At 38.4% G+C, this 17,456-nt stretch overlaps 1 protein-coding gene across 27 annotated transcripts in view; it reads left to right on the forward strand.

The window, feature by feature from the left end:
* Positions 1-17,456, forward strand: part of FGGY (FGGY carbohydrate kinase domain containing) — a 333,758-nt gene that overhangs the window by 194,278 nt on the left and 122,024 nt on the right. For all 27 annotated transcript variants that reach the window (XR_011142650.1, XR_011142651.1, XM_068953329.1 and 24 more), the window contains 3 exons: positions 1,220-1,432; positions 3,408-3,519; positions 5,329-5,480. Coding sequence is in view for 25 of the 27 variants with exons in the window: in XM_068953329.1 (XP_068809430.1) it covers positions 1,220-1,432; positions 3,408-3,519; positions 5,329-5,480 (477 nt within the window). In the remaining 2 variants the exon portion in view is untranslated. The remainder of the gene's footprint in view (positions 1-1,219; positions 1,433-3,407; positions 3,520-5,328; positions 5,481-17,456) is intronic.

Genomic DNA, 17,456 nt, shown 5'->3' on the forward strand with positions numbered 1-17,456 from the left:
CTCTTAGCATTCTCCCAACTGGATGAAAATGTAAATGTTAGCCATCAATTAAGGACAAACTCTGAGAAATTAAGTGCAATGTGTTTATTGCCATACTAAACATCATCGATTACAATGTAATGTAGTAAAGTAAGCAACTCATTGTGAATAATTTAATCAGGTAACTTAGTCTCACTTTGTTCTTGTATGTTGTCAGAGACCAGGCAGAGATTTCCTCGACTGCTGTTACAACTCAAAACATTTTCAGCAATTTACTTTCTGAAGCTTTAAAATTGTGTGGAATGCCAGTGGATAGCTCTTTAAAAGCTCCCTAGACAAGCTAAGCACTCTGTTCTGTTCTTTTCTTTGCAGGGCTCAAATTTGGTCTATGCTGGATTGTCACTTAATTATTTTAATTATCAGTGTCATGCCACTTTTTGAGGGAGAGGGAAACTGTTTTCAGACTTGTGCAGAAGTTCAGCCTGACTCACTGTCTCATATCCAAGTAAGACGACACTCATTAGCTGGTTGGCTCTATAGGAGGCAGCAGCTCTTGGCTCCTCATTCCTATTGACTTCGTGATTCAGTGGAGCCAGGCATACCTTAGCTTTAACTAGTTCAAGAGTATCATTTCTTTGCCCTGAGGCAATGGCATCTCTGGTGCAGAGGCTACTTGCTTCCTGAACGGGAGCTGCTGCTGTCTTGTTCAGAGGTGAGTAGAACTTGCCAGTTATCAGCAGCTCTTCCACCTGCCAGAAGTCAGGAAAGCCCAAGAGTCTCTGGATCAGACTTTCTCTTTTTTGCAAGTTACCAGCTCCTGATTCCTACTGCTTTTGGAGCCATACCCTTTCCTTTCCTTCCTGTCTCCTTCCTTCTTTTTTGCTTTATTTAGACATGATAGTATGTGACCACTGCTCAGTTCCTTGACTGCGTGCATGAATGTTATCATAGCATGCATATTCTTACATGCAAATTCACAGTTTGCTTTTCAGGAACTTCTGTGCCATGCAACTTAAATGCAAGCATTTGACAAAAAACAGCACAACTAGTGTGAGACTTGGAGAGTCCAATTAATTTAAAAACGTCATGTGAAGACTTTCAGCAAAAAAAAGAAGTTCTCAAGCAAAGTGCCTACACAGCATCTGCACTGTCCCATACAGCACAGCTTTTCATCGTCATTGGTCATTTTATTTGTGTGTTTTTAAATCCACTATTTTTTACTCTTTATTTTTTCCTACAGGTTTTATTAAAAATGCAGAGTAAGAAGCAGGCTCCACTAAATTACTATGTTGGAATTGATGTTGGATCAGCAAGTGTTCGTGCGGCTTTGGTGGATGAATTTGGGACAGTAGTGGCACATGCAGATCAGCCAATCCAAATTTGGGAACCCCAAACAGACCACTATGAGCAGTCCTCTGCTGACATATGGGCTGCTTGTTGCTCAGTCACAAAGGTATCTGAAAACACAGAAAACGAAGGAAATGTGTTGCAGGCAGCACTTGGAGTTTTGAAAATTTCAAATCTTCCAGTCACTGGGCTGTGACTCCCATTCGGTTCTGTACGTGCTATATCCTTGTGCGTTAAAGGCACCTTCAGAGTATGGCTGATGTAGCGTAACAAACAATGTCTGTTTTGGGAGCTAAAGGCCAGAGGGGTTGCATGATGCCCCAAGTTACGAAAGAAGGTTGTGATACAACTGAAAATAAAACCAAAGTCCTCCCTTTGCGCTGTTAGCTCAGAGCGAGGACTTACTGCTGCCTCCAGCATTCATGTCCAAGGGTTTTATTTCACTGATGTGTGTTCTAGCACCAAGACAGATCATTGGGGAATCAAGATTGGTCAGAACCTGGTAATGCATGTTTTTGAAGATGTGCACTGTGTTGCTGTAGAGCCACAAAGGAGGGTCTGTTGTAGATAGGTTGTAGTCTGGTTTGCAGATGGTGCCTAATGTAATGTCTGTTGCTTGTGATTCTCATTAAGATGCCTGACCAGTGTTACAAGACTAAAATAAATTATGTGTGTTTGTGGGTAGTATCAAGCATAAAAATAGGCTGAAATAAACTTTACTATGAGGGAAAATCTGTCTTATTGTACCCTCTGGTCCAAGGATCTGCCTGTACGTGCTGGTAGTAAAAGTAAATTAGTGACCTTGGTTGGCAGTGCACATGTAGGCCATTTCGTCCTTCTTAATAAAGCTGCAGCCTGCTCCATGTTCTGAGGTTGGCTCTTCAAATATTCATGAGCTGCCTGGTAATTTGCAGATGGACAGTTCACCCATTCTCTTGTTATTGATCAGCCTTTTCAAACATTAATGAGCTTGGCTCTGCAGAAAGTGCCCTGAGATGAAGGAGATAAGAGGTGAGGGGGAGGGAAGGAAAAAGAGGGGAGTGAAAGGAGTGATAGGGAAGCTTGATATTAAAGCAGAGCCAGTCTTTTATTCTGCTTTGACTTTTCTCTTTGTGAATTGCTTTGTTCTCGCCCTGCACTTCTTTAAATATAGCCCCTTGCATTTAAGCAGTAAAATACGGTCTCTGGAACTAAAGCTTTACAGAGCCAGTAAGAGACTGGCGTCATGGCAAGCCTAGTGAAAGTTTTCCATTATAGTGCTAATTAAAATAATGATAATTTTATTGTTGCTGAGAAGTGGTAATTTATCACTGCATTGCTTCTTAGGTGTCTTGCAACCCCCAATGAATTAAGCCCTTTGGCCCTTAATCCATGTGGGTGTTGTGTTTTTCTTGCAATGCTGCTGGAAGCCACAAATTTCAGAGCTTTTGGAGTGGGGTTTTTTTGGAATATTTTCTAAAAAGCATCCTATCCAAACTCTTGATAGAGTTTTTGGAAAGGTGGATATTGCAGCGATAATGCCACTGCTACAGGTTTTGTCCAACTTCATAGAAATTTATTTTCTAGGACATTTCACCATGGCAAGACAAAAAAAAAAAAATTGAACTGCTTTAAAAAAATTGTTCCAGAAGATCAGTGCTTTCATACTGTGTGTGGATTGAATGAAGTAACTGAAGGGAAACACTTGACCCTAAACCTGTGTCCACATTTCACATCCATCTCAGCTCAGAGCTTTTGGAAAAGAGATAAACATTGATAGTTTTCTGCTACCTTTATTCTCAGGTATTCTTAGGCATCCTGCTTTCATCCAGGTCTGTGGCTAGTAAGGCAAAAAAGCTATTAAAGAACTTTTCATGAAGCTTTGAATCCAGTTTTGAAAAGCAAAGAGTTTTTGGTAATTTGGTTTGATTTTTTTCATGAACATTCAGACTAAATTTTCTAAGTATACTGAGTCTCAGAAATTTTGGAGTTTGAGTTTGCAGTTCTAACTTATAACCCATTCTCTCTTCTCATTAGTTCACATGGTATGTGCATATATATGGATATTTTTATATCCAACTGTATTTTCAATGTGTTCACAGAAAGTTGTCTGTGGGGTAGATGCCAGACGGATTCGAGGGCTTGGTTTCGATGCTACATGTTCTCTTGTTGTTGTGGATAAGCAGTTCCAACCCTTGGCAGTCAACTGTGAAGGTAGGACTCCAGCACAAAAATTGATGTTACTGTACATGTTTTGCCACTGACATGAGTGAACTTAAAATTTCACCACAAATGCCAAGTTATGGGGTTGAATCTTGAAGATATAGGTGACAGAAACTCTTTTCTTAGGAACAGATTTTTTTTCTAGGTTTTTACTATTTTAATTTTACTGCAAAAGAAATTTGAGATGAAAATCATTTACGATTTGGCTAAATATTTGACATCCTATGATCAAACTCATTTATCTTCCCTCTGTGAGACTGCTAGTTAAAGGAATCTATGCTCATTTTTCTTCTCTACATGTTTTCTGCTCCTACTTTACTAATCACTGCTTTTATTATGTGTGTAGATGCCCATCCATACTGGCTAAGGAATGTTAAAAATGTACTGTTAGTGTAGTTTAACTGCTTATTCTGTCATGGAGCTGCGGGCAAGAAGTTCAGCTTATATGTCTTACTACACTGGTGTGCTGTTTTTGTCTAGGACAGAGCTAAACTTTAGAAAAAGACCACAGACTCTTTTTGCAAATTTCAAGCTTTAATTATTTTTTTGTGTAAATAATTCAGAAGACTCAAGAAAAATTTTAGTAATGAATCTTTATTTTTCAGAGAATCCCACCTAAGATTAGTTGTGTACTAAATCAGTAGGTATATAGCCATAATCACAGTTCAGTTGGTGCTGTCTTTCTGGTCTCAGATGCATTTGTCATCTCCTCCTATCAGTTTCAGAAAAAAACCCAAAAAACAAACAAACAAAAAGCAGCTTTGCCCCCAAAATGTTCTTTGCTAAATTTAGACAAGAGAAATGTATTTATTTTTCAGTTTGAGGTTCTCTAACAATCTATTCAATGTCTAACAACATCTGGTGCTCTTTTGGTCTATTGAGTCAAATTCAGTTCTCATTTCTTATTCTCTGATATCCCAAAGAGTGGAAATGTGCACAAAGAAAAAAAATTACGCAACGTTGTTGTTAAATGTTTGATAAAAAGGCAAGAACACGCTGAATGCTGTAGCACTGATATGGGCTTGCACTGGTCTGGTTTCAGGCAGTCACACAGTTCCAAGTTGTATTTGAATCCGTGTCAGTATTATTTGTGTGCCTCATAGTTGTGGCTTGTCTAGAGTGTGCCTTCATGATTAAGTATGCACGAGTGGCTGTGTTGTGAAGCTGAGTATGCAGTGTACTCAGCAAGAGAGGAGTCTGAAGTGTCGCCTGGATTACTGTTCCACCTGTCTGGAAGGACTTCTGTAGGTTAACTTAGATAAAATATCCTTTTTTTCTTGTTCTGATGTGTTATGCTGACTTACCAAATGCTGTTGTCTTCCACCTCCAAAATAAAAGTATTTCAGCAATTTACTCTATAAAATTGTATTTCTGAAAGCATTTAGAGTGATTCTTCCCATAACAATGAAAGCAAATAGAGAATCCCTGTAGCTATCTAGCTAGCTGACTGGCTGAGTTCGTTTCAATTTATAACTTAATTGCTTGGGTTTTGTTATGTTTTTATGCTCATAATCACTGAAGTGTTTACAGAAGATTCTTACATATTTTAAAGTATATATGTTTACTTGGTCAACCCTGGCTCTTTTCACTCAGGCTGCTCGGTATTCAGCATCTCTTAAAACTCGCTCTGAGGGGCCAGAATGTTATCGTTGTGTATCTACTGTGGATTGTCAAAGCACATTGTATTTGAGTTTTTTATGCTGAAGTGGGAATGTGAAGCCTCTTAGAGCCTAATAACTTGCAGTACTAAGATGGAGTTAAACTAGAACTAAAATAACCTTTTTTTTTTCCCCTCCCAAGGACAAAACCATAGGAACGTTATTATGTGGATGGACCATCGTGCAGTCAGTCAAGTAGACCGAATCAATCAAACACAACACAGGGTTTTGAGCTATGTTGGGGGAACAATGTCTGTGGAAATGCAGCCACCTAAATTGCTGTGGATCAAGGAGGTGAGTACATCTAAGATTGTGATGCATTTTTACTAAAGGTTAATAGTCTTCATTTGTTAATTTCTGTGAATCAGATTTCTCAAATAAGTCTTCAGCATTAACCTAAGTTGTTCCTGTGCTATTAAAAGGAATCTTAGCGTTGATCCCAAAGGGGTGCAAAGTAAGGCCAGCCTTAAGTCACGATGCAAGTATTTTGAGATGATCTTTTTTCTATAGGTTATTTACAAATATCTGTTTATTGAAATTTAGTATTTCTTGGTCGAAGTATTTCATGTCTTTCTTACACAATTTTAAGATCAGATATACATACAAAGTTAGGTGCAATTGATAAATGGGGCCTGGAAGGGTACTAAGATTTAGTTATGTAGGCATACTTCCTGCTCCAAATACTGTAGCTGGACATGCTTACGGGGTGTAGGTGCTACTTCTCGGAGAGATTTATAGCTGTGTGCAAACAGCACAGTCTCACAATTGGGTATCCTTGCCAGAAGTACTGCTTTTGAGGCTTTGTGTCCAGCAGTGACAGGACATGAGATGTCTTTGGCTGCTGGTAGAGAAGTTGTTCAGTTAGTTGTTCAGTTAGCTTCATCAGCCTTCCCAAAAAGGGCCTAAATTGGTCAGTCCCATCTGTAGAAGAAAGGTACGTTTTTCATAATGTGGAACTCTGTCTCTTGTGTTTAAATTTTGTGTGTTATGGGCTGACATATGGCTATTTAATAACAACTGTCAGATGAAAGGAAAAATGCTTGCCCCTTGAGTTTTTCATAACCTCCTCCACTCTGGCTTTTACGTTTGGTCTTGATGAAGCTTACTGTCATTTTAAGAAAGCTGAAATGTAAATCACTTTCTGCCAGTTTCAGGTAGCCAAAATCTTTTGTCCTTACAAACATGAAACACCATATAGTAACGAGGTGTGGACTGGAGAAAGTAAAAAGAGCTTAACTGGTTGAAGCAGATACTGACAGATTAAGTTGTTTGTAGATGCTGCACTGAATTACAAATATCATCTGCTGAGTACTTTCCTTCTTGAGCTATGAGTATTACTTTATAAATAATAAGTCAAGCTGTAAAAAAATCTTAAATGAAGCTATGGTGTTTAAAATATTTGTATACTGAAAAATCTGAAATACCAGTACCTGACTGATCAGGCAAGTGCCTTATTCAGGAAGGCCAGATTGCTGGGCCTCCTGATATGGCCACCCACAAATGCAAGTCTCTGTTATGGCCTCAAAGCCCTCTCATGTTACCGCTGTAATATAAAAAGGAGAGCAAGTATCGTAGAGCTCTTGTTCCTTCCATGGGCATGTGGGTGGGAAAGAGAATTCTCCTTACGCAACTTGCTAGCCAGTAGCACAGATTCCCTGGTAAAAGGACATTACGGAATAGGGCTTGCTCATGTGTCATCTTTCAGCTCCAGATGTACTAGCTAAAGAGATTGTCATCCTTAACAGAGCTTTTTTTTTTTTATTTGTTTATTTTTTCCTTCAGCATCTGGTTGCTGAGCTGTTCACCTGACAGTCCCTGCTTTAATCAAAAAGAGGGACCACCAAAGATCTACCCTATTTGGCTTAGGCCCTGTAAGGGACAGCTGCGGTAGCACCTCAGCTAGGTTCATGGAGGGAACAGTCACTTTTATTATGGAGTTGGTGGTAAATATGTGAGAAGTAGGCATGTTGTGGTAAACTTTTTAGCTGGGGAGAAATATGCAGCAAATCTTGAATTAATAGTTCCCTTACACTTGCCGCAAAATAGGAGGGTGAAAGGAACTGTGTGAGCAGTGATGGTTTCTTCTAAGTGCCAGTCACAGTAATGCACCTCTACGTTACCTGAATTTTAGGACTAGGAGTAAAGGTTCATTTCAGTCTCTCACAGTTGAAATTCATCTTCACATAATGCGAGAGGAAAACTCTTCTAACATGTTCTGGCTTTTTGCCAAGGGGACAAATTTTACAATAACTTTGAAAGTCAAGTTCTCCAAATAAGAGTTATATCACCAGCTTGCACTTATGTTGCTATTCAGTGGAATGACTTCTCGTGCTTTGCAAATAGTAAATTAATTAAGTCTCTTTAGATTCTTTAGTATTAATATTTTATAGATGAGTAAACTATGACACAGAGGTATTAAAGGCATGGTCAGAAAAATACCTACAAAACAGTACGTAATGTTTCCCTCATGTCTTTGAGTTGTATCATCTTTCTTTTCTGTTTTTAGTATATTTCCCTCCTGCTACTGCTGCACAGTTCCTGGAGATGTGGCTGAGTAAGATTTTTGGTCTAGCTCAAACATACTGAGAAAAAATATTCTATTCGGATTGCAGGATTATTTTTTTAAGCTAGTGCAAATGCACAAGCTGGCAAACAGAAAGCTTGGTTTTCACATCCCTGGGGAGATTCACAAGATTAGAAGGTAGAAAGAAGCATTTTATTTTTATTTTATCTTTTTTAACTGAGAATATTTGAAGGCTTTGCACAGTTGAAACTGGAACTCCCATTGTGCTTCTATTTAATTTTGACCACTGCTATTCAAAAAATAACTGCACTATACATGATTTGCGCAGGCCACACATTGAGTCAGTTTGCTAGGTGGGAACTTCATGGGCACAAAGTTAGATTCTTTTTTAAAATGTGGCCCTCAGTGTTGCCGAGAAGAGGGCCAAAATGGGATCGTTATGGGCGTTGTATGTTAGGAGCTGGTTGGCAGAGCTGCCTGGGGAAGTTTACACAGTGTCTGCCCACACTGTGTGCCTGGCTGTGATCAGAGCCCTTAGTTTCCAGCCTTCCTGACTACTAAACGTCACCAAATATTATACCAACAAGATTTCTTTAAAGTATCTTACAGATCTGAGTAGTTTGTCTTATTTAGATCATCACCTCTGCTTATGTTTCCTCTATCGTGTGTGAAATAACTTTCCCTACCAAGCTACTGCTTGTCCAATGAGCAGTGCGTTCTCAGGAGCTGCTTTAAAATAAGATCCCTTTAAAATCATCCCAAAACTCTGTTGCTATGTTGTATAGCGCTCTCCCAGAATTTTCTACAGTCCCTGCAAATACCTATGATCAGTTTGTTTGTTTGTTTGTTTGTTTCTAAAAATACTCCTTGTTCTTTCCAGAACTATTTCCAGCCATCTGACTGCAAGTGATGCAGCCTGTTGTTTGATAGAGGAACCACATTGGGTCAGACCAAAAATCCGTTTGGACCAGTATTTATGTGGTTATGTGTTTTTGTTCTGTAAATTTGTCTAATCTTCTCTGAATGCACATGTACTTTTTGCATCTACTGTGCCCTGTAGTACTGAGTTCCACTATTTAACTGTACTTTGTGTGAATAGATACCTTTGTTCTGAAACAAGCTCCTAAAATTTGATTTGCTTTAGAGTTCTTGGAAGGTTCGAGACAATGAACTATCATCCCCTAGTCAGCTTCTCCATTCCATACAGGATTTTATATACCCCTTTTGGATCTTCCCCTCTCCCATCCTTTCTTTTCCAGCCTGAAGTATCCTAACCTGTTTTGTTTTTCCTTATATGAGATTCTGCCATTCCTCTGATTTTTCTTGTCTCCTTTCTCTGTACTGTTTTTACTTCCACAGTACCCTTTTAGAGAAGGCAGTGAGAACTGCAGACCGAGATGCCAGCGGATCATAGACCATAGCGATGTTTTTTTTTCCTTTTCCTCCCTAACACTATCCAATATTAGGCAACCCTAGCTAGTGCTGAGGGCACCAAGCTGTTAGAAAAGACATGAAGTTACACCACTGGTTACAGCAGTCAGTCATTGGGTGATTTGACTGGCTGATACATGTGCTGGACCAACTCCTTATTTAAATGGCTAGGGGACTGTTCAGATGCCTTGACTTTGCATCTCTAGTGTGTCATTGTACATATAACAGGAAGAAGAGAGCCTAAATAACTATATGTAAAGTTTTATTTCTTTCATACTTTCTAAATCCAGCTTCTCATGGGGTTGTTGCGAGCATATGCTGATAGTGCAAATGTGTGTTTACATTTCAGCTTTAGAAGGGAGCTTATTTCTACATGGAAAAATTTTAAAATTACCTGGCAGTATCCTAAGAACTTAATGCAAAGCATGGATTGGGCACATTCTTCTATGACTAGCCATAATCAAAACTGAACTTGGGAACTTCCCAAGACAATTAGCTTATCTATAATAAAAAAAAGATTTTTACTCAGTCTAGTGAAAGGAGTGTTTACAGAATCTAAACTGAGGTGTACTTAGGGCTTTTTCTCTCTGTAGGCATCACATTTGTGGAAAACTTTTGGTCAGAAAGCTTGCCATGGCTACAACACATACTGCTCCAAACAAAAACTATACTTTGTATAGTCATAGTATAGGTCAGCAGGTACCCCATAGCTTTTAAAGATTGACTGTTGACTTTTGCCTCTTTGAACTCTCTGGAACTTTTTTGTACTCCCTAGGAATTAAACATGTGTTCCTGCTGTTTTTGCCCTGTACATCCTTGCCCTGCTTTGGTGCTATACATGTTCTGTATCTGCTTGCATTCATGTAGGTTTTGCAGATAAAATGCAGTGGGGAAAATAACTGCTCTATATCTAACATTGTGATAAAATAACCAACAACCATCAGAAAGCTGAATTAACCTGATGTAGAAACAGCAACTGATAATCTTCTGATCCCAGTCAGGAAGTACTGGAAAAGATTTGCCTAACTGACAGAGATGCAAGATGGTCCACTGACTTTTCGATGTTTCATGTGGGGATTTGTCATATGAAATTGCAGTTTTACTGATACAAGATAAATTGCATGAATGTGGCTGTCAACTAAATGAGTTTGTTAAAGGAGTGATTTAGGAAACTAGTGATTTAGGAGATTAACTAGGTACACTTTTGGAAGTATGCCGATTAAAGTATTGATGCTACATCACTTATTCTTATTATAGCTATAGGTTAGTTGTGTGCACATTGTCATCAAAGCCTTTCTTCTGCTTTCCACTATGTTAACCTGTCTGTGGAAGGCCATATTAGGAGAATCCTATCTTCAAGCTTCAGAGGAATGTGAGCAAAAATTTTTTTTATCTTCTCACTATTTGCCCTCCCTGGAGCCTCCTACCTGTAGTGTCTAAAAACTTGACCTTTCTTCATCAGGAAGGGTCTGGCAAAGGTCACTTTGAGCAGTATTGCTGACTTTCAAGTGGTAAAGCAGTCCTTCAAGCAGAGGAATTGAAGTTCTAGTATTTGATTTTTTTGTTTTGTTTTTATCTGAACAATTAAAAGTTGGTACTAAGGAATATGGCGTAGTAAATTTATTCTGAAGTGGTTGGAGGTAATGGGGAGGGAGGGGGGCTAAGATGACCTAACTGTACTTTTCCATTTCCATCATCTTTTCATTATTAGAATTGAAGATGACCTCACTCACCCTGAGGAGTGAGCTGACTTCATTGTGCAAGAAGTAGAGGCTGCTCCTTACTCTTGTGGCTTTCCTGTTATACTGGAGACTTAAATTTGTTTGCAGAGGCATGTTACAGTCTTTCCTCTAAATCACAAGTTACTCGCATCTGCTACTTTTTGACTTTCTTTTCTATACAATGTTTTATTTTGTATATTTCTCCTCATCCCCTTAGACACTTAACTATAAACTAGAGATTTGAGAACTTACTCGTTCTTTCCACCTTTCTCTCTATTGCATTTAGTTTCAAATTAAGACTCTGAACTATGAAGGCCCTGAAAGGTTGTCTGCAATCTTTTATTTGAATTGTATTGACTTACATTCAGTTTAGCTTGGTGGCAGCTGACTCATTTTACCTTCTGGTGCCTATTGGTTAGTCTGCATGAGATTGATGGAGTTGTCTTGATGTTTGTGGTTACAGATAGGTGTTCATAAGACATAGGCATAAGTGCAAATGGAATTTGCTTTGGGGGACAGCCATATGCAGTAAGTGATTAATTGAACTGTATATCATGTGGGGGTAGTCTTGTTAAAATGCGCACATTTGTGGTCCACTTATGAAGAACCTTCCACTTCTGTGCCTGTGTGGACCGTGTGTGGTGATAAACACTCTTCAGTGTTAAATCTGTAATCTAAAGCAAAACATGCATGTGATTTTTTTTTCCGCATCAATACTGTCACATTTGACTTTGAAATATGGTTATTAAGAACATCACCTGAAGATGAAATGGAAACAAAGAATTATTATCTTTTCACAAATATTTGGAAATTGGCAGAAAGATAATTCTAATAAAGTCTTCCTAAAGTCAATAAGATAATTTTAAATCTAAACTTCAGTGAAAAGAAAGTAGTCCTGAGTTACTTTTCCAGTCTTTCAAAATAATCAATTAAATTCATTCCCCTCTCTATTATTTCCTCAGATTTCTTCATTGTTTAGAATTATCTGGCAAAATATTATTGCAATAGTTCTTCACTTTTGTTGTTGCAAGTACTTTTTTTTTTTTGAGGCTTTGCTGTGCAGGTTGTGTTATGTTGACTTTGGCTAGAGAAATTGCACGCTCACTGACTGGATGAGTGTATAGACATTTGTAGATATGTGTAGATGTATGCTTATGAACTATGAAAACGTGGGCACATTCTCTTCAGCTTGACTGTATGGATTTCTATGTCTATGGTGCGAAAATCCAACACTGCAAAAGTGAGAGCCTAGCTTAAACAAAGTAATGTGGAAGCAGCAGTGAATGTTTGCCTAGCTCTAGAATTAGCTTGCTATGCTTTTTTTCCCCCCAGAGATATCAGAAGAATCTTGTTTACTAATTTCTGGCTGGAAATTTTATTGTAGCCTGTACCAAAACAAAAGGATGTTTGTTGTGTTTTCCTCATAGTAATGACACTGCAAATCAACTATTTGTAAAATATACTAGTCCCATTAAATCAGAGGTGCTGTAGCATTTTCTAAGTGGGTTGGGGCTGCTGGACTAGAGGAAGGTATTTCTTCGGTAACTGTCTGGAAATGAGATGCAGTCTTTGTAAAATGTGCTTTTACGCCTCGTTTTTTAAGATGACGAATAAGGGCAAAGAAGAACCTCCCTTTAGCAAAAAATCACTTCATAGAGTGAATGGCAAGCACATTGTCCCTTTGCAATTTATAGCTAAAGATTGATAGTTCTTGAATAATTTTCTTTATACTTGTTCTGGCACATTGCCCAATGATCTCTCCGTATGTTGCTGTTCACATCTTCAGTTACAGCTGCCTTTTTTATACATCATTGTTCTTCCTTCTGTCCACCTTTGGCTTGCAGCTACCAGCCAATGGGATCATTTGCAGAAATGATTAAAACAGTTCTTTCCCTGGCCATAGAAGGGGGGAAAAATAGCTGATGTACTGGTGTCAGCTTGGCAGTGACTTCTTGGTTCATGCATGCCTTCTCACTTGCTGTCTTTGCAGCTGTCTTTTTGTTTTGTTGAATGTGGCTGGTAAGATTTTTCCACTTTAAAAAAAAAAAAATTCAACTCCCTGCTAAGTGAGAATGGGTCCAAGCGACTGGGTTCAGAATTAAACTCTGGATTGGGAATGGCTATGAGTTCTTTAATAACTTTTTGTTATCACACGTAGTGCAAACATATATTTATTGGCTGTACTTTTGGCTGCCGAGTTTGGCTTTCAGTTGCAGTTGCTGATTAGAAATAACCTTTCAAAAACAGGATTATCAGCTGGAAGGTTTGAAACACCTGCGCTTCTCCACATACGTCCTACTTAGTCTGTCTTTCAGCCATATCTCTCAGCTCAGTTAGTGTGGTGGGGTTTACAAACATGTACACAGATTTTCTTGCCTTGTTAGGACTCCTGGCACCTCAGCCTTTATGGCTAGTCTATCCCTCTGCCATGTACATAGCCCTGTCTGACTTGGACTCTGACTCTGACCTGACTCGTGGTGCTACCCAAAGGGTACCTCAGGGAAGCCTGGGATTTGAAAGTACCTGCAAATGGTTGAGACAGTGTCCTGGAGGTAGAGACAGTGTGTTGCAGCAAGACAGGTTTCTTCACCTTCAGCAGTATCCTCCTAATAGGATACTTCCCAGGCTTCCTCCACTCCCTGCCCCTTCCACAAGGCTCAGTTGCAGCCTCAGGATGAATCTGATAATTTGGTTAGTTAATTTTTAACCAGTTATTGTGCATACAACCCATAGCTGCAAAATTTATCAAGCTGCAGCCTTGGCTCTGGCACAGATAGAATTCAGAGCCTATCGTGGGTACCTCAGCATAGCCCTGGTGCATGGTTCACTCTCTGATCTGGAGGGTGAGAGATCCAAGTTCAAGTTCTTGTTCTGGTCTCTGAACCGGAGCAGGGAGTGGGACATCAGTTTCTTACATCCCCGTGAGGATGTGAATCGCTAGCCTGCAGTTCTCTTTCTTGGTTTGACAGAATGCATATTTAATTGCTTTCTGTAATTTAGAAGAAGAGACTGATACTCCATATAGCCTGCTATTAGAGATCACCTGAGAAATTGAGATTAAAAATTTACTTTGAATCAGGCTAACCAAACTGTTCAGTGGATGAATCTCTGTCTCTGGTTTTCAGGTGACTTGGATTTTGCCCTGACGTGGAATTGAACGCACATGCCAACTTTCTTTTTTACGCTAAATGGCATTCTCCTGCTTCCATGTGTCCCTCTGATTTTAGTCTAGATTTCTAACACACCACTTTGGGATGATTTTTGAATATGTGGGTTTGGGCTGATACGTAGCCATGAAATTCAGACTGATACCCTGTGCTAAATCAGATGTTTTACTTTTAGCCCATTTTTAGTTAATCTTGTGGCCAATAGGGATCTGATGTGAAGACTGTTTATAGTAAGATTTAAGATCATTTGATTCCTATTTAATCTATACTAGCAATAACAAAAGTCAGGAGGCCTTTGGTGTGTGCATGCACATTTTACTTCTTGTGGAAAAAAAGCCTTTGCACAAACTTTAAATATGTGAAGATCACTTCATTGTACAAGAAAATAATATACTCAGTAAGAGTACAAATAAAAGGCTTCCTATCAACAAGTTAACTCAGATTAGCTCAACAAACCGGTAAATTATTAGCATGAAAATGACTTTCAGCATTCCTAAGGGGAATGTTCCTCTAGGTGTTTCCAAAAAATCCTGCTGGATACTGGAGCTCACGTGAAATTCTGCATGCGTGTGTGTATGTTTGTGTGTGTGTATTTTCAATCCAATCTAAAAGTGAACAAATATGCATAACAATACAAAATTGTGCAGTATGAATTCATGATAATCTTTTGACTTGTCAAGGAATAAATGGGCAATAGAGGCTTAATTGTACATTTATCTTTACACGCAAGTCCTCCAATTTTGTGTCAAAGCTTATAAGCCAGACAGTGAGAAGAACATCTGCTATGGCATTTGTTAAGTGAATAAATGGAGGAGCTCAGTCTTTACTGCAATTTGTATCAGTTCTTCCCATCCCCTACTTTCCCTTTACCCTTCTTGTCGAAGAAGATTGAAGGATATTGCACTTCATAACATTTAAACACATTGCTCCCAACATATTCAGAACTGATGTCGATAGGTTTATCCATGAGGATCTCAAAACTTTGGAGGTGTAGTAGTTCTTAAAAATATATATAAAAAAAAGTGAAATAAAAAATAAAAGGATGGACAGTCCATAAGTACCCCTGGAAAACAGAAGGATTAAATTTACCTCTTTGCAAGTGAGTTTGGAGGGTGAGTCGCAGGATATGAATACAGCATTGGGAACATTCCCGATTCTCTTCCACAGTCTTCTAATGTGGTTGCAGATTCTTGAGTGTGAGTGAAAATAAATTGGAATGAATTTCAGTGAGTGTAGAAAACATAATGATTTTTATATTTGTTTGGGAAAAGCATCATTTTTTTTTGTCTGTACTAATTAGTGATGACAAAGCATCAAGATGACAAAGAGTGAATCATTTGGATATTCGTGAAACAACATACTTTAGTGTCACTAACGTGTGGCTTTTGGGAATTCTTGAAGTAATAAAATCAGGATCTAGGGAGTTTCTTTGATGAACAGATTTGTTCAAAGAGGACAGTTATTCTTAATCCAGTATCTTTTCTGAAAAACACTAAATTAATAGCCAGTCTACTTCTGACTATGAAGTATATTATCAATACATTATGGTTTATATTATCAAAATTATCAGGCTGGATGATCTTTGTACTAAACTATGGAGCACCGTTGCATTCACATCTAAGGTTAAATACCATGTATACCTGGGAAGTAAATTAAACCCAAGTGATTTGTAACAGGCATCTAAACCTTGTGCTTTGTATGATAAAAAGTTGCAATATGGTCATTTATTTTTTGAACTCAATAGGAACACAGTAAATGCTTCTGAAGAGCTAAACGTGAAGAAGGTCAGCTATTTGGATGATCCAAAACTAAACAAAACTCTCTTTTTCTGTATTTTCCTACTTTCATCTTAGCTTCTGGAATTTATAGATTGTATTTCAGTAACTTTCTGGGACTTGCAAGATTTTGGTTTGAAATCACATAGTATCTGAAATAAGTTATAGAACCAAGTAGTGTTTCTTAAACTTGAGTATCTTTTATCTTAATTCAACATGTACTGTCTTGGTTATGCAATTAATTAATTTTCACTCCAGAAAACAGATAGGAACTTCTATAATACAAATAATTAAATCATTGATAGTCATTGACACTTTTATTGTCTTTTGAAACAAAGTGCCTTGAAAAGAAACAAAGCTATTAGAACCTTCGATAAAGTACTTCTTGTCTTACTGCAGTAATTTTGGCCTCCTTCTAAACTCTGATTTTTTTATTTTATTTTATTTTTTTTTTTTGCAGTGACTGTTGAGAAAGCTCCTGATATTACTGAGATTCTCTTAGTGTTTGATACTTTCACTTTTCTAAAATAATCCTCTGCTCCTGGAATCTTGTACAAGAGTCTTGGCCTGAGGTTATGGAGAGTAAATGAAAAAGGTGGGATCTGAGAGTTCAGAGGCAAAAAAGGACATAAATCATCCTTCTGATTTCTTGTGTTGAGTTGAAGACCCACATAGCTTCCCATCTCATACACTTCTGAAGTATTTCTCCAGCTATCTGACTCAGCCTGCTAGATGCCTCTGTTGACCTAGCCTGTGATGCTGCTGAAGTTACGCCACCTAGCAGGGCTCCACGCCCAAAAGACCCCAGCTAGAATGCGTGTTTCTAGTACAGCCGCTCTTAAGTAATCAAACATATCACTGTTTCAGTTATTTAAAGCATTGGTAGAGTTTTTTAAAGCAGTCTTTTCTTTCTGTAGAGGCATGATTTGTGACCCTTGTGGTTGGCAGCACTGACTTTTGTTTGGTTTTGGTATTCCTTGGTTATATTAAGGTGCAGCCAGAGGTGGCCATTGGATAGGATTATTATATTGCAGTCTAGTGATTCTCACTCTTTTTGTTACACTGAAATAGATAATTGCTCATAGGTAAATTACCTTCCCGTTCATCATTGTCTGGTACCCTGTGGCAAGTATGGAGATCGTTTACATGGAAAAGAAATACTAAGAAAACACCTTGGTATCATTAGCTGAATTCAGACCATGTTTTGGAGATGGGAAAAAAGGATAGGGCCTGTCCCAGGCAATATGACCAGTTTCTTCCAATAGACCACTGAGAAGTACTTTCTGGACCACCAGCTCTCTACCAAGTATAGCGTGGGGAACTCTCTGTAAATGATCTAACTTGGTTGAACAATTTTTTAGGGGTTTGGAAATGTCATATGGCTATCAGGAGCTTGCGGGTATCATACCCCTAATTGTAGAATTTTCTTATAACTTTATTCAGTTATTTCCCCCATTGGAGAAATAACTTTGAACCTCTTTTCGAATGGAAACTTAGGCATTCCTACTGCTTTGTATATTGTTACATATTTCAACCGAAATTTGCAGAAAGATAGAGTTCACAAAGGTAAACTTGTGTTGGTTGGTGGTGGGAATTCCTCTGCATGCTTTGATAGCAGCATATGGTTGCAGTGTGGTTTTAACACTTATTTT

This window comes from Struthio camelus, chromosome 8, assembly GCF_040807025.1.
Source record: "Struthio camelus isolate bStrCam1 chromosome 8, bStrCam1.hap1, whole genome shotgun sequence".
In the NCBI taxonomy this organism is placed as follows: domain Eukaryota; kingdom Metazoa; phylum Chordata; class Aves; order Struthioniformes; family Struthionidae; genus Struthio; species Struthio camelus.